Genomic DNA, 26,872 nt, shown 5'->3' on the forward strand with positions numbered 1-26,872 from the left:
GGGCGCACACAGAGCACAGTCCCGTTAAACACCAGCCAGGCTTTTCCACTGTGCCAAAGTTGAGTCATTCATTTTCAGTAGGTAAATATTGAAAGAAATGTTCCAACGACGAAATGAAAAATAATTCCTCTGGCCGAACTTTTGAAATCTTCAAATCTGGAGCATTGAACCAGAAATCCGAACTATCAGAAACCAGTCAATGACTCCAGCTCTAAATATGAGATCAAAACTATTTAAACCAACAATAATCCGAACTTAAAGCATTTTTGCCATGAAGGAAATAGGATTTTTTATTTTTTTGCCATTAAACGCACCTGTAGATTATACAGTAAGTTCACGCTAAAATATGTAATGATAAACATGTTGTTTGTGTAAAATGTAACAATGAACTGTCACTGAAAACAGAACAATTGTATAATTTATCAGTACAACATATGGATGACCTTCTAAATATTGAGCGTTAAAGTGTGAGGCGTGTGTAGACGCCTCGATCGTGTGTTTTGAAGCCATGTTTTGGTCATGTTAACACCATAGGAATAACTCTCTAATGATGGGGAGGGTGCTGTTCTACTCGCAGGGATTTGTTTTTGTACATGTTTAGATTAGTAACATTTTAAATTATTATCATACCTTTGGAGAGCGTGTGTGTGTGAGCTGATCTTTAGCCAGGAGGGGGCAGACCTCATCACTTACCAACTCAAGCTGTGAATATTCACTTTTCACTTGTTCAGACGCTGAAGGAGCATGAGGGGCCGCTCACAGTATGTGTACACTGTAGAGGAGAGTCAAAAGAACCCTGCTCATCTTCCATTTCAGATGTGATGATTACTAAAGGTCATACAACCATGTGTGTTTGATTTAGACGCACATGCGTTTGATCAGGAATCACTCCTTTTTTTGACATTTAAACTTCAATATATGTAAAATAGTTAAACCATGTGTCAGCATCAATGAAATCTCTGATCATATCAGCCAACAAACCCCGAGTGATTGTCTCCATACAACGCAGCACACGGGTGTTCACATGATCATTCCGTGTCATTCTTCAGAAGTCCTAACACTGATGGTGTGATGGTCTTCAGGAGGGCGTCCTGGGTCCTGGGTTTGGGGGTCTGGGTCTTGGCTCTCAAACCTTAAGATGTGCACCAATCCCCAGGAATCACTGTCCCAACACGGTGGTATTTGCCCCGTGGCTCTGCTCACTGGCTCTAAATGTCTTATTCTTTATTCCTACAGCCTTTAAGATCTGAAGACAGGGCCTGTGATCTCATCTGTTTAACTCAAGAGATTTCATTCAAACAGTGTTGGGGAGTAATACATGTATTTACAGTACTCATTATAAGTAAGTGTATTCTGGTACAGTTACTCTTTCATTTAAGAGTATTTAGAATACAGTTACTTGGAATATATAGTACTCAGTCATATTGCCCAACACGATTCAAAGAAGTTTAAATGATGTCCATAAAGCCTTTTGCCACAGTTCATACAAACGCTACACATGTGTGTCACATGATCTGCTCCTGTGAATAACTTTATTACAGGTGTTCCTATAAGCGGAGCTACAGCTTTGCAACTATACATAAATATAACGCAAATCAGCGTGAAAGAACTCAAAGTGTTCGAAGTATTTTAGCTGAAACAACGTGTCACTTCCTTTATTCCTGTCTCTGGAAGAGAGAGAAAACTTTTTAGTACCTGCTTTTTTGATACTTTAACGGTACCCAGCCCTAGTTACAAAATGCAAGCAACTAAATACATTTACAAAGTATTCTCCCCAACACTGGTTCAAAAGTGGCTCCATGCTCTGTGTGCTACTCTCTGAGCCTCATGTCTTCATGGTTTACTTTGTTATTGTCTGGCTGACGTTTCCATTGAATAAGCTTCAATAGGTTTTTGAGTCGTTTTTCTGACAGTTTTCAACACTGACCTTTGAAAAGTGTGTATGACTTTGGGAATCCCTCGAGGGACATTATGGTTTGGTCCTTCATGAGTATCAGAACCACGTCACGTTTCTGTGTGTGTGTGTGTTTCCAGTGAGTGCAAATGAATTTGACAATGTTATGACGCTGAATAGGAATTCCCAGTAAGGCAGCTTTTCTGCAATTAGCTAGCTTCTCTAATGAGACCATGAGTACGCAGTGCCTAGACTGTTATTGGAACGCAGCATCCTCCAAATGTATTCATCTCTTGAATACAACCAAGTTAAGTACAACGATGATGACATCGGTGTGAGCTGATCTGTCTTTTTGGACAAATGTAAACTTATGATCAAATTTAGGGCTGCACAATGTGAGGAAAATGGCATTGTTTGATAACCGTCTTAAATATCGCCATGTTTTACTCAGCCATTTAAATAGTTTTATTCAATTTTCAACCTAAATAAAACAAAAAAAGTAACAATTAGTTCTATCATCCACTCGTGTTAAACCAGACTTCAAAATAAAAGCTTAAATTAGGACCAAAACGAGGCTAAAGAGGAACAAAATGAGGAGCGGTGATCCTGTGCAGCCCTAATCCAATGTAATGGCGTTTGAAGCCAGAGCCTGTGAACATGTGTGTTGCCTTCACTGACCCCTGTAAATGCCAGTATGCAGTCCGCTGGACGCTCGGGATAAGCTAAGTGACCTGTCCTATAAACTTGAACTTGTGCTTGTGTGACGCAGGGTTTGTGTAGTGACGGTTTTGGAGCATTATTGTTTGGTATTGTACATAAATGAGCTGTATTTATACCTCTTTGGGAGCTGTATTTATACCTCTTTGGGAGTATTTTCTAAGTATGCCTCTGACTGAGGTACTGTTTTTGGTTTGCAGCACTTAATGTTTTGTAATATTGTGTGGCCTGTTTGAAATTGTTGAATAAAAGCCATAAAGACGATTGAGTTTTTCTCTTTTTGTGATGTCTCTAAACTCTAAACTCTATTTGGTCATTTAAAACTGTTTATTGAGTTAAGTGACCTGGGATAATGATAACCCTTTTTTTGTATAGCCCAATATGACAGAGCACTGACAAATAACTCGTGTAATGTCCAAGCAGCAGATGGGAATGAGCCCTGGGGGTCGGCCACAGTGGCCTGTGAGGAAGAGAGACCTGGAGGAGAGCTCCACTCCCATGGACGGACAGGCAGTGACCAGGGCTGACCACTGCTGTACTATCGTCCAGCTGGTCTCTTATCAAAGGCACCGGCAGGGCATCTGAGGGTCAATGACTTCCTTAGGTTGGCGTCTGTGACGGGCAGATGATTCCTCACGCTGTGTCACTTTCATGATGTATCATACTGTATCACACAGTGTTGGGGAGCTGCAGTGTATAGGCGCCACCTGGTGGTGATTAAAGTGAACTCTACACTGGCTGAGCTCATTTACTCTTTTTCAATGTAAACCAAATGGTCATGAATGAAGCGGAGGGTGATGCTTCAGTAAGAGGCTAAGTAACTGTAAGTAACTGATCAAATACTTGTGCCTGTGACAGTAATAGGACACACAGCAGTTTGATTTGGCCTCATGACCTGAGCGCTCTGCTGGTGGAGCAGGAGATATTGTTATCACACGTTGATACATGTGTCGGTACCTCGACTCCTTTAGCCCATCACAATGACTAGCCTCTTGGATCAAATAAGGTGCAGCTCTGCCTTGGTCTGGGCCATGTTCAGCCCATCACGTTTGAGTTTGAGGAGCAAAGGTCATCACAGGAATGATCAAAGAGTCGTCGTCTGGCTTTTTGAAAAAGATGCCAAATCCAATAGTGTCAATCATTATCTAATGTGCTGGACATGGTCTGAACCAACAAGTTTCAACCTGGCAGTGGAACAATTTAAGAGTCTATGTCTGAAAGTATGTCAGACCAAAATAGAAAGCTCAGATTTGGGCCTCTCTTAACCTCTTAACCCTCACCTGAACTGAGGACATTTTCTCTGGTTTGTCAAACACATTACACAAATCTAAAAGCTTCTTGAAAACAAGCATCAAAATAGCAACAAAAAAAGCGAGACGAAAATGAGGATGAAAGTGCAAGGGAAAAAACACACATCATAAACGTCACAAAAAAAAGCCACAAATGAGCAACAAAAAAGAAAATGCAATGTAAAAAAAAACACGTCACGTTTTCCCTTTTTAAATATGGTTACGTGAGCAGATCCAAGTCTAGTTAAAGTGGATAAAAAGGGGCACGACATTAGGCCTACTGCGCGGACGTGGAAGTGCTCCTAAAGTATTACTACACCCTACAATATAATATGCCTTTTTATCCGCTTAGAAAATCCACATGTTTCATTTTGTGTCACTAGACTTGGATCGCGTAACTACTCACATAACCGTATTTAAATAGGGAAAACGTGGACCCCAGTGGGTCCATGAGGAGAGGCTAAATGCTAACAACATCTTCAGTCTTTTTGCGTGACTGAGCGCACAAGCAAAGACCGGACAGTTACACATCAACTCGTCTAAGTTCAGGTAAGAACATGTATGCCATGTATGGCTTGTTCCTTTAACTCTTTTTCCTGTAGAGCCGCTCCCAGAGCGCCCTCTATTGGATCCCCAGAGGCTTTGATACCCTCAGGGGCATCTATTTTCCTCTTGTCCGCAGTAACATGCACCAGGCTGAAAGCACCTCTAGAGGGGGCCATTGTCCCATGTACCAGGTAAAGGGTGAAGTATGTCCAACAGAAACCTGACCCTGCACAGTCAGTGTGCTGAGGGGAGAGTCCACAATGAGCATGAAGGAATGCCCATTGTCCCAGGTGCAAACCTGATGTCACACATTTGTGAAGTGCCACAAGAATAAAGCTCATATTCATAAAGTCACACTGTGTAAAACCAGTGGACGTACAGAAAACATCGTCATATCTAGTGCTGACAGAGGTTTGAACTCGCCCCTCCTGGTGGCACAAAAACAGCTTTAGCCCAACCTGAAAGCAACATAAAGCCTGTAGGAAACAAGGCTAGTGTGTTCTTTCCATGTATTATGTAGTATGTAGTATGTAGTATGTAGTATGTAGTATGTTAGGACTGTGCTGTTGACGCCTGCATGGACAGTGTGTCACTGTGCCAGTGTTATTACTGTGAAGCTGAACTGAGCCGACCGGTTTGTGAGGGTGAGGGAGGTGGGGATTCACATTTGATCAACTACATTTACAAGGAACAGGAATGTGCTGGTTCACACTCTCATGACTTGTTTATTTGTGTGGTACATTTCATGTACATGGCAACTCATTTGCCTCACAGCAACACCAGACACCCAACACCATAAAGAAAAGAAAACAAATCAATCAATACAATCACATGGAAAACATATGTAGCAAATGTTTATATTAAAATGTGTTCAAATACAATGACTTGCTAAAGAAGGAGTCCTCTCAGCCTGGACTTAACCAGACTGTCTCACGTCCTCACGGAGACTGTTCCAGACTTTATCTGTGTGAAAGTCAAAGTCAGCCTCAGCATGTGTGGTGGTGACTCTGGGAACCACCGGGAGACCCCTCCCTGAGGTCCTCATGGCCCGAGGTACTCACTTGCTGTGGGAACCAGATGTTTGCATACACTTCATAAAAAAACACATTTGCATTTTTTTTTCTCAGTGTCTGACATGAAACCAGAATTAACTTTTACTTTTTTAGGCCAATTAGAATTTTAGAAATGATTTTTATTTAGCAGATAGAAATAATATAATATATATTTGCTAAATGTCAGAATGAGAGAATTTTTGTTTTTGTTTTGTTACTTTCTTTTAAGTCAAACGTTTTACACTAAGATTACTATACCTTTAAACATTTGGGAAAGCCCAGATGATGACGTCATGACCTTTGAAGCACAAGTCTGGTTCATCCTTGAGTAAAATTTCAAGACATTTGAAGGTTCAGGTTCATTGGTTCAAACAATGATGGAAATGTCCAGTCATCATACAGATCAGAAAGGCGGGTTCTGTGTCAGAGATGAACCTGCTGTGTCTGAAATGTGAAAATCAACCCAAGAACAAATGTCAAAGACCTGGTGAAGATGCTGAACCTGGTCAGAGTTTGTCATTATCCAGAGAGAAACAAGTCCTGAACCGACATGGACTGAGAGGGAACTCTGCAGGAAGAAGCTCTGACTCCAAAAGAAACAGATTGGAGTTAAAAAAAAGGATAAAGACTTAAATTTTTGGAGACATATCCTGTGGCTTGACAGAAAAAGATTTAAAAAAAAAATGTGCCCATAATGACCATCTTCACATTTGGAGGAAAAAGCCTGCGAACACCAACAACTGAAATACGGGCTGGCTTATTGTGTTTATGGTGTTGCTGTGAGGCACATTGAGTTGCCTTGTGCATGAAATGTGCTGTATCAATAAATGTGCCTTGCCTTACCTTGGCAGCATCATGCTGTGGGGCTGTTTTGCTGTGGGAGGGACTGGTGCACTTCACAAAGTAGATGACATCATGAAGAAAGAACTCTATGTGGAAATATTGGAGCAACATCTCAAGACATCAGCCAGGAAGACAAGCTTGACTGGACAATTCTCAAAGCAAACTGACAATACTGGTTACAAAGTGGCTTAAGGAAAACAAAGTCAATGTTTTGAGGTGGTCATCACAAAGTCCTGATCTCAGTCCAGTTGAAAATGTATGGGCAGAGCTGAAAAGGCATAGGCACGCAAGGTGGCTACAAATGTGTTGTTAAGGATTGCAGAGGAGGAACCCCAAAGCGGAGACTGAGGCAGGTAAGGTTTACCAATTTATTTCCAAAAAAACAAAACAAAAACTGAAGAGGCTGAGGCGACGGGGGCAGGCAGGCAGCAAGTGGAACCAGGACGGAGCAGAGGTAACCCAGAGCGAGAACCAACCTGGGCAAAGACGGAGACGTGTAAGAATCATAAAAATACGTCAGGACAAAAAGCAGGTAAGGCTTCTACCAACTGAGACGGAATTATCTGGCAGTGTGGAGAGGACTGAGCAGAGTATTTGTAGGCTGGTTCCTAATCAAGTCCAGGTGTGCCTCATTGCTGCATGTGCCAGCCACGCCCCCGTCAACCACCAGCTCTGCACAGAAGGAAAGAAAAAACACAAAGAGGAGGGGAACAAAACACAAACCATAACAGGGCCCCCCCCTCAAGGGACGCCACCTGGCGGTCTACCAGGCTTAGAGGGATGCAGGGCATAAAAGTCACGAAAGAGCGACGGATCCAAGACGAGGGACCGGGAAACCCATGAGCGGTCCTCAGGGCCGTAACCCTCCCAGTCCACCAGATACTGGAAGCCGCGGCCCCGCCTCCGAACATCCAGCAGCCGCCGCACAGTAAACGCAGGGTGACCGTCGACCACCCGGGGGGGCGGAGGGGGCTCGGCCGGAGGGCTAAGAGGACTAGTCAAAAAAGGCTTCAGCAGGGAGACATGGAAGGCAGGGTGGACATTTAGAGAAGGAGGCAATTTAAGCCTCACCACAGCAGGATTGATAACCCGTTCTATGACGTAAGGGCCAATGTACCTGGGAGAGAGTTTTTTGGATTCTGTTTGTAGGGGAAGGTCACGTGCGGAAAGCCAGACCTTCTGACCAGGCTCATACTCCGGAGCAGGAGAGCGGCGGCGGTCTGCAAGCTGCTGGTTCCTAGCAGCAGTGCGGGAAAGAGCTGCTCTGACTTCATGCCAGATCTTACGAGCACGTTGAAGATGCTGCTGGATGGATGGAACCGCAACTCGAGTCTCCTGGCTGGGAAAGAGGGGAGGTTGAAAACCAATAGCGGCCATGAAAGGAGACATACCAGTAGCAGAGGAAACTAGGGAGTTGTGAGAGTATTCAATCCAAGGGAGATGCAGGGACCAGGAAACCGGATGGTGAGCAGTGACACATCGGAGGGCCGCTTCCAGGTCTTGGTTCGCCCGCTCCGTCTGGCCATTAGTTTGTGGATGGTATCCAGACGATAAACTGGCTGTAGCCCCCACTGCACGACAGAAGGCCTTCCAAACTTGAGAAGTGAACTGTGGGCCTCGGTCTGACACAATATCCTGTGGTATGCCATGGAGTTTGAAGACATGTTGAACCAGCAAATTAGCAGTCTCGAAGGCAGAGGGCAACTTTGGTAATGGGACAAAATGTACACACTTCGAAAATCGATCCACAATGGTCAAAATTACAGAGTTACCTTCAGATGGGGGAAGGCCAGTAACAAAGTCCACAGCAATGTGGGACCAGGGACAGTGTGGAATCGGGAGTGGACGAAGCAGACCAGCAGGAGCACGGTGGGACGCTTTACTGCGGGCACAGACCGAGCAAGCAGAAACAAATCCCTTGATGTCAGCGGACATTGTGGGCCACCAGAAGCGCTGCTGGATTAAGGTAAGGGTTCGATGAAATCCAGGATGACAGGAGACTCTGGAGGAATGGCCCCACTGCAAAACCACAGATCTGGCTGATGGCGGCACAAACAAGCAGCCTGGAGGACATCCTGGAGGTGAGGGATGATTGACAAGGGCCTCCTGGACAGATTTCTCCACCTCCCAACAGACTGCCCCTACCACACAGGTGGGAGGCAAGATATTTTCAGTAGGAGGTTCTTCATTAGGAGGCGCAAACTGGCGGGACAAGGCATCCGGCTTGAGGTTCCTGGACCCCGGACGGTAAGTGAGTGTGAAGTTGAACCGGCCAAGGAATAGTGCCCAGCGAGCCTGGCGGGAATTTAGCCTGCGAGCAGAACGTAGATAGGATAAATTCTTATGATCTGTCCATACCATGAATGGCTGTGCCGAGCCCTCCAACCAGTGCCTCCACTCCTTTAGTGCGACGATGACTGCCAGCAGCTCCCTGTTGCCAACATCATAGTTCCTCTCCGCAGGAGTTAGACGACGGGAGAAGAAGGCGCATGGATGCAACTTCTGGTCAGTGGCATTGCGCTGAGAAAGGACGGCTCCAACACCAGAGTCAGAGGCATCCACTTCGATGATGAACTGGGCAGAAGGATCTGGGTGAGACAATACTGGAGCAGAACAAAAAAGGTCCTTTAGTTTCACAAAAGCTGCCTCTGCTTCAGCAGGCCAGTCAAAAGGCACTTTAACAGAAGTAAGTTTGGTAAGAGGTGCCGCAACTTTACTATAGTCACGAATAAAGCGTCTATAGAAGTTTGCAAATCCCAAAAATCTTTGGAGTTGCTTCCTATTGGAAGGGGTTGGCCAATCAGCAACCGCCTGTACCTTGGCTGGGTCAGTCTTGATCTGCCCCTTTTCAATGACAAAACCAAGGAAGCCAACAGAACTCTCATGAAATTCACACTTCTCCGCTTTTACATAAAGTCTGTTTTCGAGGAGGCGTTGTAGAACAAGTCTGACATGTTGTACATGTTCTTGAAGAGAGCGAGAAAAAATCAAAATGTCGTCAATGTATACAAACACAAATCTATTCAACATATCCCGCAACACATCATTAATAAGGGCCTGGAACACAGCTGGAGCATTTGTTAAACCAAATGGCATTACCAGGTACTCAAAGTGTCCGAGTGGGGTGTTGAACGCCGTCTTCCATTCATCTCCCTCCTTTATACGGACTAGATGATAGGCACTCCGAAGGTCAAGTTTGGTAAAAATGGTGGCCTCTTGGAGTGAGCAAAACGCTGAATCAATCAGTGGAAGGGGATACTTGTTTTTGACAGTAATATCATTGAGTCCCCTGTAATCAATGCAAGGGCGAAGTGTACGGCCCTTTTTATCAACAAAAAAGAAACCGGCCCCTACAGGGGATGAGGAGGGGCGAATGAGCCCAGCAGCTAGGGAATCGGTGATATAAGTCTCCATGGCCCCCCTCTCAGGATTGGAAAGATTATAGAGCTTGCTGGTTGGTAATGGTGCGCCAGGGATCAATTCAATGCTACAATCATAAGGTCTGTGAGGAGGCAATGATGAGGCATTGTCCTTAGAGAACACCTCCTGTAGGTCATGGTACTCAGCTGGCACAAGAGACAAATCTATGGGCTTGGGATTAGTAGGTGTGCATCTGTCAAGAGAGGGAACTGCCGAATGTAGACAGTGGCTGTGACAAAATAGGCTCCAATTAATTATGGATAGCTGTGACCAGTCAATGTGTGGATTATGTAGTTTAAGCCAGGGGAGGCCTAAAACTAGAGGAGTGGAAGGAGAGTTAACAATGTACAAAGAAATTGTCTCGTGATGATTGCCAGATAGGAGTAATGAAACTGGGGTGGTACGATGCGTAACGCTGGCAAGAAGTTTCCCATCAAGAGCATAAACATTCTTGGGCTCAGGAAGGGCATCAGAAGAAATGTTACATTGGGAAACAAACATGGAGTCAATAAAGTTGTCATCTGCTCCTGAATCCACTAGGGCAACAAGGGGAAAGGATTTCTTTGCGTAGGACACAGTACCTTTAAGCTGGATACGTCCGCAGGAGGGATCAGTCGGTGTGTGGCTCACCAGCGCCCCTCCGCTGGCTGATGAGCCTGGTCTTTTGGCAGAGCAGGGCAGTGATCAACAGAGTGTCCAGCTTTACCGCAGTACATGCAGAGCCCAAGGCGAAGGCGACGCTGGCGTTCTTGTTGGCTGAGTCTCATCCTTCCCAACTGCATGGGTTCCTCAGAACTTGGAACAGGAGTTGGAGCAGCTGGTGATGATTCAGTCGGCAGGTGAGTGGCAGGTGCAGGCTGACGAGGTTGATGAGAGTAGAGAGTGGGAGGGGGAATGCTTTTCCTAACTGCTCTCTCCCTACGTCTTTCAGATAGACGATTGTCTAAACGTATGGCTAAGAAAATTAATTCTTCCAATGTAGAAGTCTCATCACGAGCTGCCAGCTGGTCCTTGAGTTCCTCACTTAAACCACTGAAAAACACCCCCTGCAAAGCTTTCTCATCCCACCTGGTCTCTGCAGCTAGAATGCGGAAATCTATAGAGTAGGAGGAAACAGAACCACTACCCTGGCGTAGGGAAAGCAGCCGGCTACTGGCCTCCTTTGTTTGTAACGGGTGGTCAAACACTCTTCTAATCTCATTGGTAAATGTATCCATAGCATTACAAACTGGGGAACTACTATTCACTAAAGCTACGGCCCAGGCAGAAGCCTTACCAGAGAGTAAACTCATAATAAAGGCTACCTTAGCTTTATCAGTGGAGTAAGTTAGCGGCTGTTGGTTGAAGACTAGCATACACTGGTGTAGAAACTGTCCACATAGCCCTATTTCACCTGAATATCTGGCGGGAGTGGGAATGAAGGGCTCTCGAGGTAGGGCATGTTGATGGTCCGGAGGAGCAGAAGCCGCAACAGGAGCAGGTGGAACTTGAACTGGTGGAGGATTGGCTGCCAGGTGACTAGCGAGTTGGTCAAAACGAGCACTTAACTCAGAAAAATTTGAGTTAAGTTGGCGGAGTGAGTCCACAAGTTCTTTTATGGTCCTCTCATGCTGGCCCACACGGGATGCTTGTAGGGCGAGAGCCTGCTTAAATCTTTCAATCTCTGCGGGGTCCATGTTGGCCAGATAATTCTGTTAAGGATTGCAGAGGAGGAACCCCAAAGCGGAGACTGAGGCAGGTAAGGTTTACCAATTTATTTCCAAAAAAACAAAACAAAAACTGAAGAGGCTGAGGCGACGGGGGCAGGCAGGCAGCAAGTGGAACCAGGACGGAGCAGAGGTAACCCAGAGCGAGAACCAACCTGGGCAAAGACGGAGACGTGTAAGAATCATAAAAATACGTCAGGACAAAAAGCAGGTAAGGCTTCTACCAACTGAGACGGAATTATCTGGCAGTGTGGAGAGGACTGAGCAGAGTATTTGTAGGCTGGTTCCTAATCAAGTCCAGGTGTGCCTCATTGCTGCATGTGCCAGCCACGCCCCCGTCAACCACCAGCTCTGCACAGAAGGAAAAAAAAACACAAAGAGGAGGGGAACAAAACACAAACCATAACATGTGTCTCAGTTACACCAGTTCTGTTTGGAGGAATGGACCAAAACTCCTCCAACTATTGTGAGAAGTTTGTGGAAGGAAAATGTTTGACCCAAAATATACAGTTCGAAGGCAATGCTGCCAAATATGAATGAAATGTGTGTAAACGTTTGGCTTTGTAAAAAGTGTTTCACCGAACGCACTGATTTATGTCTAGAATGTAATAACTTTGTTTTTAAATTGTTTTATCTTTCTGTGAAGCACTTTGGTCTTCCTTGTGTGGTTGTCAAGTGCTATATAAATAAACTTTGATTGATTGATTGATTGATTGATTGATTGATTGATTGATTGATTGATTGATTGATTGATTGATTGATAATCAAAATAAAAAAATGACAAAAATTCCACCTCTCATTCATCTTGCATTTAGCAAATAGGATTTTTTTTTTTTTAAATTCTAATTGACATAAAAAAGTAAATTCTGTGTTTATAAATACATATACATGTCTTTTGTATTTAAACAAAACTGTGTTTTTGTAAAAGAGACTGCAACTAAAATAAACACGGGCTGCAGAGCTATAAAATTAGTCAAAGCTTGTTTTTTTCTCTCTTGTAAATCTTGACGGATTTACAAACATTAATTAAATGTACATGTTTCATAAAACACAATGTTACGAGTGAGCGAGCTCCCTGTGGCAAGATGGCCGCCGTGTGCGGACATCGACCTCCATTGGCCAGAAGCGCCTACGAGACATCGAGCCTTTATTATATGATATCTATAAGGTGACACTGATGTATCCTTGGTATATTAGCCACATGCTAACCAAAGGCCTTCAGACCACTTCAACATCGGAACAGCACTCGGGCGGCGAGTGATGATGTAGATACCTGACCACGCCCACTTCAGGCTTTGGGAAACTGTTCACGTCTGCTGTTACGAAGGGTTTCTGTGGGACATTCAAAAGTATTAAAAGTCATCAAATGCCCAAAAATGCCAAAATCAAGACCTTGAATCTCATTAAAAAACATTCAATTGGATTAAAATGGCATTAAATCTAAATGTGTTGTAAAATGATGACATGGCACTAAAGGCCAAACCTAAGCAGAAAGAACACGGCTTTATGAGGAATAGGGAGACGATGCACGTGAATAGGGATTTCATTTATATTTACAGATATTTGAAACCTTTGCTGCAGATTACTGACATGAATATCAGAAAATAATGTATTTCAAATGTTTGTCATTTTATGTTTTCATGTAAAAAATCCCAATTTCAGCAACGAAATCTGAATAAAGGAGCCATAATAATGAGCCAGGTGTAAATGGTTTTATTTCATGACATATTTGTCTTCGTTTTCATCATAGGCATTTTTGTTCTGTTTCGTATTATATATATATGGGCTTCACTATTGGTTAAAACCCGAGGCCTCGCCTCGCGCCTGATCTACCCGCTCCAAACATACCAAGGTGATGGCACATCCACCTGTGGTTTATAAACCCCCACTGCCCACCTCTCATCTCCTTTTTTAATTCAGCGTTCTTTTCAGAACTCACTTCTACGAGCACCTTCTTCTCAGAACGATACTTCTACTTACTTTCAGGATCTTCTTGCCGCTTCTCGGCCCGAAGATGTCTTCACCTGCCGGTGTCGAGCTCCGCAGATGCGGTAAGTGTCCCTCCATCCTCCTCCCCGAAGACCGGTGTAAAGGTTTTAAACTACCCCCCCTTTCAGGCTACCCCCCGGTAATTTGAAATCAGTTCCAAGTTACCCCCGGGGGCAAGATGAACGCGATTTCAAGCTCCCCCCTCTGATTTCAGATTACCCCCCTCTCAACTGCTTTCACTCCTTACAGGAACCGCTGTTGAAGCCGTAACCTTAAGGATAGTGGAGTTTACGAACTAAAGCTAACCTTACCAGATGAAACGTTACGAGAGTTGTAGCTATTATTAGCAATTAACATCCGGGCATTTTCTATTTAAGACAGCCGTGCCAAACAAACAATACATATTGTGGTGGGGGTAATCTGAAATCAGGGGGGATAGCCTGAAATCAGTTTCAGGTTACCCCTGGGGGTAATTTGAAATCGATTTCAAGTTACCCCCCGGTAATCTGAAATCAACTTCAAAGTACCGGGGGGTAAGGTGAGTGGGGGGTAGTTTGAAATCGCTACACCGGCATGAGCTGTGCTTCCGCTGCCTCGGTTGGCACCATGCAGCGGGAGATGCTGACTGTCAGGCGGGCGCTCTCCAGGGAACCACTGCATCACGGAAAGGTCTTTTCGCATGCTGACGGTCAGGCAGCTCTCGGAGTGCGTCAGGCCAGGCGACTGGATGACATCCGTGGATCTCACAGGCGCATACTTCCATGCTCCTGTTGTGTTGGAACACAGGAAGTTCTCCGCTTTGCAGTGGGGGAGAAGTGCTACGAATATCACCGCCTCCCCTTCGGTTATTTGCTGGCCCGCGCACATTCTCCAAGTGCGTGGAGGCAGCGCTGGAGCCGCTTCATCGTCGGGGTATCCGAGTTCTGACAAACATTGACGACTGGCTCATCCTGGCCTCGTGTCGGCAGGAGGCGCAGGCTCACACAATGGCCCTGTTGGAACACATCTCCCGACTGGGCTTCGTGGTCAACCTGGAGAAGAGTGTGTTGTACCCCATTCAGTGTGTGACATATCTGGGCCTACAGCTGGACTCCAGGAGCATGCGCGCCTCCCTCTCGGCCGAGAAGATGGAGGCGCTGTTGACGCTGGGGAGGACGGTCTTGGACGAGCTACGGATGCCGTCCCAGTCCATTCGATCCCTACTGGCCGTGATGGCTGCCGCTCACCCTGTGGTTCATTTGGGTCTACTCCACATGAGGGGCCTTCAGCGGTGGTTTGGTCGCCTTAGGCTGCACCCAGTGCGGGACAGGAGGAAGGTTGTCATTCTGATTGTGGCTTCAGACAGTCTGAGTGCCAGGTGGTACCCGGACCTGGTGGGGATCGTGGTGAACGGCCCCTATAGCCTCTGCCGGACCGGGTGGACACGTTGGTTCAGGCGGGGGGGGCTCTGCACTCCCGCCCGGTATTGGGACACAGGCTCTTGGTTTGGAAGCTGAGCCGGGGGAGCTGTTGCGTTTAGGCCTTCCCTACAGCGCTCGGTGGCGTCTTTTTGAAGAATGGTGTTCAGAAAGGGCACTTGATCCCACTTCTTGCCCAATACGGGGAGTGTTGGAATTCCTACAGTTCCTCTTGGATAGAGGGCGGGCTGCCGCCACTCTGGGGGTGTTTGCGAAAGCCACTACGACCGGTCACGTGAGGTTTGGCCACCTCACGGCGAGGAGCCATCCCCTGGTTAAGCGTTTTTTGTGTGTGCGCTGCCCAGAGACTGAGACCGCCCGTGTGCTTCGCCCCTGTGGGACCTTCAGGTGGTTTTGGAGAGTTTGTCTGGCCCTCCTTTTGAGCCCCTGGACAGGTCGGACCTGTTTAAGACGGCTCTTCTCTTGGCTCTGGTCTCTGCAAGAGGGCGGGGGACCAGACTGCGTTGTCGGTGCATCCTTCCTGCATGTCCTTCAGTGAGGATGGGGGCCTGCTGGAGATGTGGCCTAATCCGGCTTTTCAGCCCAAGGTCGTCACTTCTTCTTTCAGGTCTAGGGTAATTAGGATTAGACCCTTCTTCCCCCGCCCACATACGTCTGTGGAGGATGAGAGGTGCCTCGGGTTACAACCAATAGCGAAGCTCATAGAGGGCTACGCCCATACTCACAGAACTATAGTTACGTCTAGTAACTGTAATTTTTTCTACTTGAGCAATATAGGGCAGACCTCATTGCTTTATAGGGGGCGCTGTGACGTGATATTTATATATCCCGGTTCTCCTGATGTGATACACTTCCATTCAGACAAAAACACTGAAATGAGGAGAGGGTTTGTCTTTTTTTCAGGGTTTGGATTGTCTGACTGTCTGATGTTTTTGTTTTAAAGGCTGGAGGGGGTTAGATTCAGAAAAAGGGTTTAAGTTTTCATTGAATGTGTTGTGTTGGAGAGTAGTGGACTCTACATAAAGTGTGACAACCAGCCCTGGTCCTGAAGAAGCGGAGCTCTGACTGACATGCAGACACTCTTCCACCGCAGCGACAAAAGCTTCATGTAGACAGATAAAAGTGAAGCAAAGGTGAATTATTTGTTCTTATTTGATCTGACTTGTGACTGTGAGAGTAAAGTTAAAGTAACATTCCTCTTGGTTTGGCGTCTGCAGCAGCTCTGAGTGGCTCTGTCACAGATACTCCTCTGCAGCACTCTCTCAACTTTAATGAAGCTTCTCAGACTTTTCCCACACGTCTCCACATTGTCATTCTCCTGCTGCTCTGTGAGAGGGGCTGTGTTTCCACGGCGACCACTCTCTAGCCTCGCCAACATGAATAGACTGGGGTTCACCCCACATTAGAACATTCAGAACAACCAACCAAGTAAACTCCACATCCACATGTTTGGCCCTGGAAACGAGAAATGGAACCCTTGAAGCAAAAGCACTAAGTGCTGCACACATGTCAACTTTACATTGATAATATTGATTATTATCATGTTCTTCTCCACATGAACACAGATCAGAGCTGTTTCTTTAGCAGTGGATTTAAATGACTGAGGCTCTTTCAACCTGTCATTTTAGTCTCTTCTTTTCATTTTTATTTAGTCAGTTTTAGTCGAAAATTTATGTCAAAAATGATGACTACATTTTTTTTACATATAGTGGACGAACACTGGAGTCACACAGTCCACTGTGCATCAGCCCAACATCCCACACACATGAAACAAAAGCCTTTGTCATATGAAATAGTTACTCACCAATTATTATTTTGTCATATTATTATCAAGTGCCCCGTGTGTCTCTTACTGTCTTAAGTCTTTGTACATTTTCTGCAAAATCACTTTGTTTTGAAAGAAAAACATAATATAAATGCAGTAAATCACCTCATGCAGTAAAATATGCGCTCAACAAACACAAATGATCACCAAAACATAGAGACAAAAATACACGATTTAGACTCATGTGACAACCAACCCCTGAGCCACCTGAGACAACCAGCTCCAGCTGACCCTCTGACAGTCTGAGCTGCTCTCACATGACTTCAGCTCGAAAGCTCAATTCACCTTCAATTCAAAGCTTTTGACTCTATATTCAGAATCTAATCACCACCAGGCTTTGAAGAGGGGGTATTCTGCTTTTTTCAGTCACATAGCACCAGTCTATATCACACTACAATGATGAGCAAACCTTCTGTTGGTCTGTAAATGCAGTAAATTAGAATAACTGCCTTGTATAAAATGTCTCTCTCAAAATGGCTGTAGTGAATGTCTTGAAATAGGCCTCTGTCTGTGGCATCAGTGGGGAGGGGGTTCTGCTGAGGAGCAGGAGGACTCAGACAAACCTATCCCTAAAATGGCCGCCAGTTTTTACAGATTACTCAAAAATACGTGAATGTGCCAAGGCAACACTTCAGGCATGTTTTTAATGAGGGAATGACAGAATAACATGATGGAAAGCTGGAAAAAGTCGATTTTGCATAATACCCCCCTTTAAGGCGAGGTGCTGCAGGTCAAAGTATTGATTTTTCATGTCGTGGTCAATGTGGAGATTTTTTGCTAGTTTCTCTGTTAAAGTATAAAAATGGCCAAACTTACCGTGTGCGATGCTTATTTTATTACCTTTTGTCCACGTGTCTGTGGAGGTTTCCTCGACCACTAAAAACATGTACAATAGGCCAGAATGCAGTGTGTGGATGAGTGGTTGGTTGTGCTCAGAGTATGGAGTGAATGAATAATGACGACAGTGGCACTTTGAGAAACTTGGCTTGTAAAGCGCAATCAAGTCATTAGTATTGTTGTTTATCTGCACACAATGCCTTTTGAAAACAGAACATGACAGAAACTTGCAGTAGCCTACTTTTCCCCCCTCATATTTATATCAGAATGTTCAATTTGAGAGCTCTAAATGTTTCCTATTCACCTGCTGCGTCTCGCCTTAAAACCGTCCCGAAAACAGACCCTCCCTCTCCTCATTTCCATGTTCTTCATGTGAATCACTGCAGGGGAATCAAGATCACGTCACAGCGCCCCCTAGTGTGGCAATACAAAGCAATGTGACAACCAACCCTTGTGACAACCAGCCCGGGCTGCCCTGCCTGTACAAGCCAAGGCAGTCATGTCAAAGAGGTGACAGGACGTAAAGTCCGGACCAACATACAGCAACAGCAGAGCAGACAGACATGTTCCTCTCCTTCTGCGTGTGGGGCAAACATTCCCACGTGACTAGGCCCCTCCCGCTCGCTCCTCCCACAATAGCGCGCGCGGCCGCACGCACCTCCACATGCACGCTCACCAGGCGAGTGTCGGGGAGAGAGCTCCGCGTTAAAACTTTTCCATAACTTTCCCTGGAGTTCCTGCAGCGCTGCGCTCCCGGGACCCGCGGCCGTTTACCCCGCGAGGACAGGACCAGCGCGCACCCAGATGTCTCCCATGGGACTGACTTCGGCCCCTCTCTTCGGCGATCGCCTCTAGTTGTAGAAACATGCCTGAGCAGATGAGCATTTCCGACTTCGTGGTGCTGACTGAGGAGGACCTGAGCTCTCCGGGCACGTCCACCTTCCAGGCCAGGATGAGCGAGTGCAGGAACACGGTGTCTGCGGTGGAGGAGGTGAGGAGCGCGGGGAGAGCGGGGAGAGCGGGGGCACCTTTGTCCCCCACGGGCAGCGTGTTGTTTACCTGTGGGACCAGTGACCCGGGCCTGGTGACTGCCTTTAGTCCTCCTTTAGTCAAAAACAGTCTACTTTCACCTTTAACTCCTTAAAGGGGATGAGAGAATGAACAAAGCAGTTAAATAAACTAAATATCCAATTATTGTTTTTATAGTGTTACATAGGTCATCGATTCATGTTTTGTTCTGGCTCACACAAACTGAAAAAGAGCAAAAACAACATGAACATTCACTATTTTTGATTAAAAATTGGGTTTGTTTTTAAAGAGTGCTTTGTACTGGGCTGGGCTGGATACTTGTTTAAGATAAGATAAGATAAGATGCCCTTTATTGATCTCACAATGGAGACATTTACTTGTTAAATACCAACTACTCAAATTTTCATCAAAAAGAAAAAAAAACATAGAACAGAACAATGTTCATTTATTCCATGGAAAAATATATATATTTATTTTGAATTTGTGTCGTTTAGTGGAAATAAAGGTCCTCAGTCTCCTGTCCCAGCCAGTGTCAGTGCAGCCTCCAATCGTTACAGCTCAGAGGCTGAACTCTGGAGGTTCTTAGCTTTCAAGTGTTCAAGCACAGCTGTGAGCAAACCAAGTTCAGCTGCAGTGACTTTTTAAAGCACTAAGAGCTTTATTCCATCAACATGTCCTCAAGCTGCTTTAGCTGTATGTGGGAAAAGGTGGAACATTTTCCTGCACCTTTCACTGCCGAGACATTCATGATGAATCGTCAAAATATTGTGCAAATGAATCGATTACCAAAATGATCATTAGTTGTAGGCACAGATGTGCATATAAAGCAAACAGTAATGCCCATGCAACAATATAAGTTCTTTATGGAAAATGTTGAATATAATGTAGTTAGTACTCGTCGTGTTATTTCCTCTGGTTTTGGTTTTTGGTTTTGGACGTGATGAACCTCTGGGCCTCTGTACGGCCTCACACATTCAAACTCACATATCGGACAGCTGCGGCGTGTCAGGGAGAGTTTGATATTATCCTTGTGATTGGGATCATGTGAGGGGGGATGAGTAGCCAGAACATTTACTCAAGTAAGACACTACTTTAATCATTTAGAAGTAAAGTAGAAGGAAAAAAAATACTTGAAATGGAGAAAGTGAGCATGAACGTCTGCCTTCTGACTCTGTGTCGATGGAACAGGAGGGCAGACTGAAAGTGGACCAAAGTGGACCGAGACCAGGCAAAAGTACAGGTGAATGAGGGAAACCGATGTGTGGCTCCGAGTCGGTCAGACGAGACGTTAGGGATCTAAACTTTGGCGTCTTGTGATGTCAGAGATGTTGTTGTTGTGAGCACCCACCCAGATCTTGGGCCACCCAGGGCGAATTCTATAGATATCACCTGTCAGTCACAGTAGAGTACCAACGTTTACGGGCCTACGTCGCCATAGGCAACTCGGACTGATCAGCGCGCATATCTCACCGGCCTGGAGACTAGTTGGAGACCCGAGTTACCGCTGGTCACAAGACGTCCCCTGGAGATAAAAGGAGTCTCCAGGTACTAGTGTGGGTAAAAACGAAGAGGTGAAGTGTCCGTATGGTCTCCAAGAGGTCTACACAGTCTCAAAACAGTTTCTGCAACATCGCAAACACCGTTTAGTGTCCCGAAACCTGTGACGTCTCTGCAATGTCTCCGAGACCTGTCAGAGACTTGAAAAACTCTCCATGCAGTCTCCACTGAAGTCAACCCTTTTGGTTTTTACCGAGACTACCTGGAGACTCGCGTTATCTCCAGGGGACTTTTGGAGACGTCTCCGTGACCAGCGGCAACTCTAGTCTCCAACTAGTCTTCAGCTAGTCTCCCGGCCGGTGAGATAGGCCCTTTAGGCACCCCTGATCAAAATGTCTAATAATATGAATAATGAAGGTGAAACATGTTCTGCTGTGGGACAAAGCAAATGCGTTTTGGAGACAAAAAACAGAGGTTTGGAAATAACGTGAGAAGGTGTGTCAAACTGTTAAACCTGGGACAGATCCATCATCCTCTGGGGTGGTATTGCAAGCAGTGGCACAAGGAACATGTGTAGTCAGAATGAAGATTGGATTCAGTTGATTTCCAACAAATTCTGAAGGAAAATATAGCGCCATCTGTTAAAAAGCCGTGGCCTTCACAGTCTCCAGACCTAAACATCATTGAAGATCTGCAGATAAACCTCCAAAGAGCAGCGTGTGACAGACAGCCCAGAAATCTCTTAGCTTTGGAAGACTTTTGTAAGGAAGACATTGCTAAAAACCCTCAATCGGGCTGTTGTGTTTGTATGGGAGGGTTAGGTGTGTGTACGTATGTTTGGAAAGGTGTTTTTCCCAAAAACCCTGTAGGACTGAGAAACAGGCCGTCAGGCAAAGAAATCCTCCCCAAGCTCAACAAAACAAAACGGGATCATGTAGAGCCATCACAATTATTGATTCCATTTTTTCAAATTCAAAACAAATGAATGCAGTTTTGGGGGTAGAGTCCTGGCTCCAGACAAAACCCTGTAGCCATGTTTTTTGTGTGAGGGGTACTGGAGGAAGCACAGGCTCCTCAAAGGGCCATGTTCTGAGGGTCACCACATTGTGACACATTATTCTTACTGCAATATTCATCTAATCAAGAAATCATGAGATTTACATACTATTTGTTAATATAACCCAAAATAACACGGCCCATTTCTGCATATTATTTTGTTTACTTTATAGTTTGGCGTTTTTTCCCCATGTTATTTCCCTGAGGCAAGAGAACTACTCACTCTACCACGCCACAATGAAACCCTCACTGGGCACATTCTGAGCATTAGCATTGGAGAAAAAACTGACTGAAATACAGCATGAGCTGAAGAATCCAGTATTTCAGAACAAGCTTATACTGCAGAGCTGAAGGGGAAGCAGCTTTTTGAAGACCACAGGGAGCGGGGACATTTGTTTTCAGGGTGGACAGTAATTAAAGTCCATCCATGTAGCGGTTTAGCGTGTCGGGGAGCACAGACATGAGGCGCTCTGGTGGGACTGATTACAGAGCACAGATTACAACATCACAGTCTGCAAACAGCTTTGGCTCGACATCTTCAAATGTGTGGGTGAAAGAGGGGCAAAGGGAGCTATTATTGGTTCCTCTGAAGTTGAAATGTGGATGCTCCAGTGTCAGACTGTAGAGCTGTGATTATAGATCAGTGCTCCGCAAAGTGTGGTACAAGGACTGCTGCACTTCTAATCTTGGTTTACTTTAAACTAGAGGCTAGTTTATTCACGCTTTTGTCCTGCTTTTGGGTTGAATAGCAACATCAAAATTCATGAAATGCATAAATACTTATCAAATACAGGAGGAGCCAGGCTGTGACCTGTGCACCGGCCTCTTGACCTGTCCAAAGGCGCTTTGCCCTTCTTGGTGCTGTTTCAGTACCAGCTCACCTTCAGACAGGAGAGAACTGGGGCTGAGCCGTTTTGGAGGAACTGTTTGAGCTCCTGCTCTGGGGTAGTACTCTGCAGTCAGACAAGGAACACTTGTGCATTACTGCAAGAATCTCTGTTGACCTTTACCAGCTCCTCCATGTTCACCTCCATGTTAGATCCTCAGAAAGAAGGAAACCAAGGTGTTTGAAGCTCATCACCTGTTCGATATCCTCACCTTTTATCCTTATTCTTGTGTTCCCTGAAGTCAATAACAAGCTCCTTTGCATCCCCACGGCACCAGTCTGAGTGTCCGGACCTCCTCTCATCATCCTATCGAACCTCAGTCAAATGAAGCTGTTTGTGAGGAAACCTAGGTTGACATTGAGCTGCTACAGAGAGCTTTGCTCAGATGGGTCACTGTTGGATTTGCAAGTAAATCCAACAGATTGACAAGTGAACTGGGGCTGATCCAAGTCGGCTGTGATGTGTTCTGAAAGCGTTTCATGATGGTTTGGGTCAGCCAGAAGCCGAAAGTTTAACATGAGACTCCTTTTTTGCATCTACTCTATTCATGGCTTAGACCTGGCATGGAGGTGTTTGCTTTTATTGTTCTGTTTATATCAAAGGGGAGACTTTGAACGACAAGTATGTCCTTGGGTGGTTAGTGTGAAAAGTTTCTCTGATAGATATCTGGTCCAGGTGAGGATGATGAGGCTGTGTGGATTCATTGGTTGACTTTAGTGATTTATGTCATATCGAAGACCTGACCTGAAGTATGAGTTTATTTGTAAATTGGTTCTAATAAAAGGAAGAAGGCCTATAAACTAGTACAGAGAAGACTGCAGTTTGTTATAACTGAAAGATTTCAGTTATTTGATGTTATTGATGTTTGCAGTTTATGTATGGTGACCAACTGTAGTTTCACTTTCTCGACCAACACGCGCTGCCAATACTTTTTGAAAGGTATTTATTAGAAAGAACATAATGTATTGGCATCTAAAGTTTGTAAAATCCAATGATTGGTACTTCCTGACGTTTGCCTCTGAAAAAACGTCCGTCTGCTTCAGGAAATGTCACCTGTTTGGACTTAATCTACCTGGATGTTTGTGTAAGCTCTCAGTCATGCAGATGTTTTCCAGCTGAGATGATTGATGCTAACTGAGACTCCTCCTCAGTCTGCCATCTTCAGTTGCCATGTATCCCTGTGAAGTTGAATGGGTGCCAGTGTCCTGTGGGTTCTGTCTGTACCAGAGCTCTTGTAAATCTGAGGCTGTTCACGCCGCAATTCCACCGCACACAATGGCCTTTTGTTTCCCTTGCATTCACAAAGGACGGAGACTAAAAGAACAGAGACACTTGGCAGTTTTACATGAACAAAACATTTTCTAAATTGTGTATTTCTATATGCTATAGCTGTCACATTTAACTGAGCTCACAGATGCTCCTTTAAGTGCAGAGAGATGAGTGCCATTATCCCAGCGGTCTTTATCAGACAGGTTTAAGAATCCAAGACTAATACTGCATTCATATTGGTCACGGCTGCAACTAACCATTGTTTTAATGATCAATTCATCTACAGATTCTTTTTATGATGGTGCGTGAAAATAGTATTTTTCCAAACGGTTTCCCACATAGAGCTAGTACTGGAGTAAACTTAAAGTGAATGTTTGTAGGAGACTCTTAGTGCTTTAAAAAAGCCACTGCAGCTGAACATGGTTGGCTCAAAGCTGCACATGAACACAAGCACAAGTTAATGCAACCATTTGAAAGCTTAGAACCTCCAGAGTTCAGCTTCTGAGCTGTAACGACTGCACACATTGACCTCCATCATTATACGTTTCCGTCTTGGCCAGAGTTAGTGTGGAAGCCGCCTCTTGTTTCTCCATCGTCTCCTTTCCCTCAGACTTGGACATGTTTGATTGGAGCACGGTGGCTCAGTGGTAGAGAGCCACCCACTGACCAGATGCTTGGCAGTTCATTACTCAGTCATGCTGTCATTGTTTCCTTGGGCAAGACACTCCAGCACTGTGTGTGTGATTTTGGTCAGTGTTTGATCTGACAGCTGTGAGCCTGTGTGCACAGACACTGTATAAACAGTCCTGAGAACCAGCCTCTCCTCATGTTTACCTCGGTCTGCACACAACCTGCTGCCTCCTACAACACGGAGAGAAAAAGTGGCACTGAAGTCGTTGTACATGTTATACTTTTAAAAATGAGTTCCTCATACTACATTTTCGAAAATACTTTAGTACCATGATCTCCATGGAGACGAGCTGGTGATGTCCCGCTGCAGGCTGTGTTAGGTCAGGTCAGAGGAGAAGCCAATAAAAATCAGGCCTTACATAAAGGCTTGTACTTTTTCTTCCTACTGGAGGATCACAAAACAAAGTGACCTGTTTGAGATGGCAGCAGTTCAATCAGAAAGAGCAGATAGAACAGAATGTTTAACCAGACTGTGCCACCTGCTCAGCTGTGCCCGTCACACAAACACTGGCTAAAGCCCCCAAGGCAAAGAAATGTGTCATCAAACCTGTGCAGAGGCCTGTCAACAATCAGGTTTGAAACTATCGGTCTCAGAAGGGAAAGGCTGTTCTGTGCCTTCTATCGGCTTCACTCCAGCCTTTCTGCAACATTTCCTAAGAGGAGGACGTCCCAGCGTTTATAGAGAATATATTAAAGCCTGAGCGTGTTACTGTGCCCATTTACCAACCGCATAGAAACTACGAGAGTGTATTTGCTGCAGCTCATGTCTGCTCCTCCTCACAGGCGCTGTCCCATTCAGAGTCTGCCGTTAATGAGAGGACTAACTCTTGGGAGTGGACTTTTCCGAGGCGCACTGTGTGTAAACAGCCCTGAACAACAAGGCCTTTCTACCCATTAAACTATTTGTGCAGCGGGTGGAGTCCAACATGAAGTCAGACCAATGAATCCTTTTTGTTTTGAACATGTAGAGGTCTAAACTACAGGTCTACAGAAGTGATACTTTACTGGGCTGTGAGGATTAGACTGGATTCATCTTTCCCTCTGATATAAAGCAGATGTGTTTGTTGTGAATGTGAAAGTCACACTGCAGTAGGGCGTACCTGGGCCTGGCATCACAACACAAACCTGTCTGAGCTCAGATTGATTTATTGTCACCGTGGGAGAATAAACGGAGCCCCATGGGGGTTTGAGTTATTGTTGCCTCTGCTTGTTGTAACTGCCTACGTTTTATTTGATTTGGTTACAAACTGTCATTTAACCTGGAAATTCCCGCTGAGATTCAGGATCTTTCGTTTTCAGGGGATCCTATTTTATATGTTTTTAGTGTTAGGTTTAAAGGGAGTACACGGGTGCGATAAATAGTGAGAAACAAACTATATAAAAATATATATTTCTGAAGAAAATGGGCCACGAAATACAAACTACATCTATTTAATGTGTCACATGGAGCTTTTGTAACTTTAAAATGTACTCACAGTGGCACAAGTATTTTTTACTTAGAGTAAAGATACTTCATTACAATATTACTCAAGTAGAAGTAAAAGTACTGGATGATGTAACTTCTCAATTAAGTACAGTTTCTTCCAAAAGCCACCTCTGAATTTACTCAAGTAGTTGTAAAGAGTAGTGACTCACTGACCTAAGTTTGGGAAAGCCTGGTCCTCTGCTCTCATGGTGACCCTGCTGACATGTCCCGTGTGTTTGCAGGCTCTGGAGATGGACCACAGCACTCTGCAGAGGATGAAGAAAACCATCAAAGCCATCTACACCTCTGGACTCTGTGAGTGTTTGGGAACATTTTAACTTCTTATTCAGAGTGTGCTCGGGTTGTTCTGATGCCAAACTTCATCCCCAAGACTACCTGAACTTTTACAAACTATAACATGCAGTTGGGTAAGGCTTTCTGCTGAGTCATGATGCCCTCACTTGGTAGATTTAGCTTACTGACTTTGTTTATTTTGTGTAATAAGCCATGTCGTGTTGTTTAGACTCGCTCTGTCTAGTGTCAAAGTGACACAAATCACAGAAGATTCTCTGCAATCTGAACCACAAAAACCTTCTATAAGTCCCACTTTTACATGCTCATTATTCAGTCTTCATTGTAAGCCAGGCTTTGGCATCACCTAGTGTAGTGGATGGTTGACAACAGCCCATCTGGATTAGGGATGCACCAGACCGATACTGGTATCGGATATCGCAGCCAATCCTGGAAAAATTCTATATCGGTTCCAAATATCCAATATCGAACATATACCTGTTTTGGCTCTACCTTTTTAAAAAAAACAACTAAATCTAAATGAATATGAACATGCTGCATATTATTTTGAAGCTCTGCCCCTGAAGAATGAAATTGCTATGAAATTGCTAAGCATAAAATAGTGTTGCTAGCAGCAGCATGCTAATGAAGAATGCTAATGCTAGTGGCAACTAATCAAGGCTGGGTCAGAATCTATGACTGGTTCAAGTGATAAAATAATATTGGTCAGATGTTTACATCAAAGAAAGTTATGTTGAAAAAATAAGAATCTGAAAAATAGTAGGTAGAATTACAACTACCCCTTACAGATTGTTTCTGAAGAGAAAAAAACAATTCAGGCTACTCAATTGTCTTCACTTTTGCTGTTTTACTTTATGAAATGCTGTTACAGAATAACAGATCTAACATAATTGTAATGCCCAAGATGTAATAAGATCAGACGGCTTTATGTTGGGAGTTGTTTATATTAATGTGACCTAATATCTTGTCATGTAGCCTGATCCTGATTTCCCATTCCTATTGACAGAAAGCCCCTTGATAAGGCAGCATTTTACTGATTTCACAAATTGAGAAATCCACTTTTTACAAAATAGGACCATTCACTTTCACTCACAGCAGCCACTTTTAAGAAAGTCTGGTGGTATCGGTTGA

General features: G+C 44.8%; 1 protein-coding gene across 2 annotated transcripts in view; it reads left to right on the forward strand.

The window, feature by feature from the left end:
• The first annotated feature begins 18,363 nt into the window (after window positions 1-18,363).
• asap3 (ArfGAP with SH3 domain, ankyrin repeat and PH domain 3) overlaps window positions 18,364-26,872 on the forward strand; it is a 43,039-nt gene continuing 34,530 nt past the window's right edge. For both annotated transcript variants that reach the window (XM_079573189.1, XM_079573190.1), the window contains exons 1-2: window positions 18,364-18,527; window positions 25,672-25,744. In XM_079573189.1, coding sequence (XP_079429315.1) covers window positions 18,402-18,527; window positions 25,672-25,744 — 199 coding nt within the window. In that variant the 5' untranslated portion in view covers window positions 18,364-18,401. The remainder of the gene's footprint in view (window positions 18,528-25,671; window positions 25,745-26,872) is intronic.

The sequence above is a fragment of the Gobius niger genome, assembly GCF_951799975.1.
Source record: "Gobius niger genome assembly, chromosome: 16".
Lineage (NCBI taxonomy): Eukaryota > Metazoa > Chordata > Actinopteri > Gobiiformes > Gobiidae > Gobius > Gobius niger.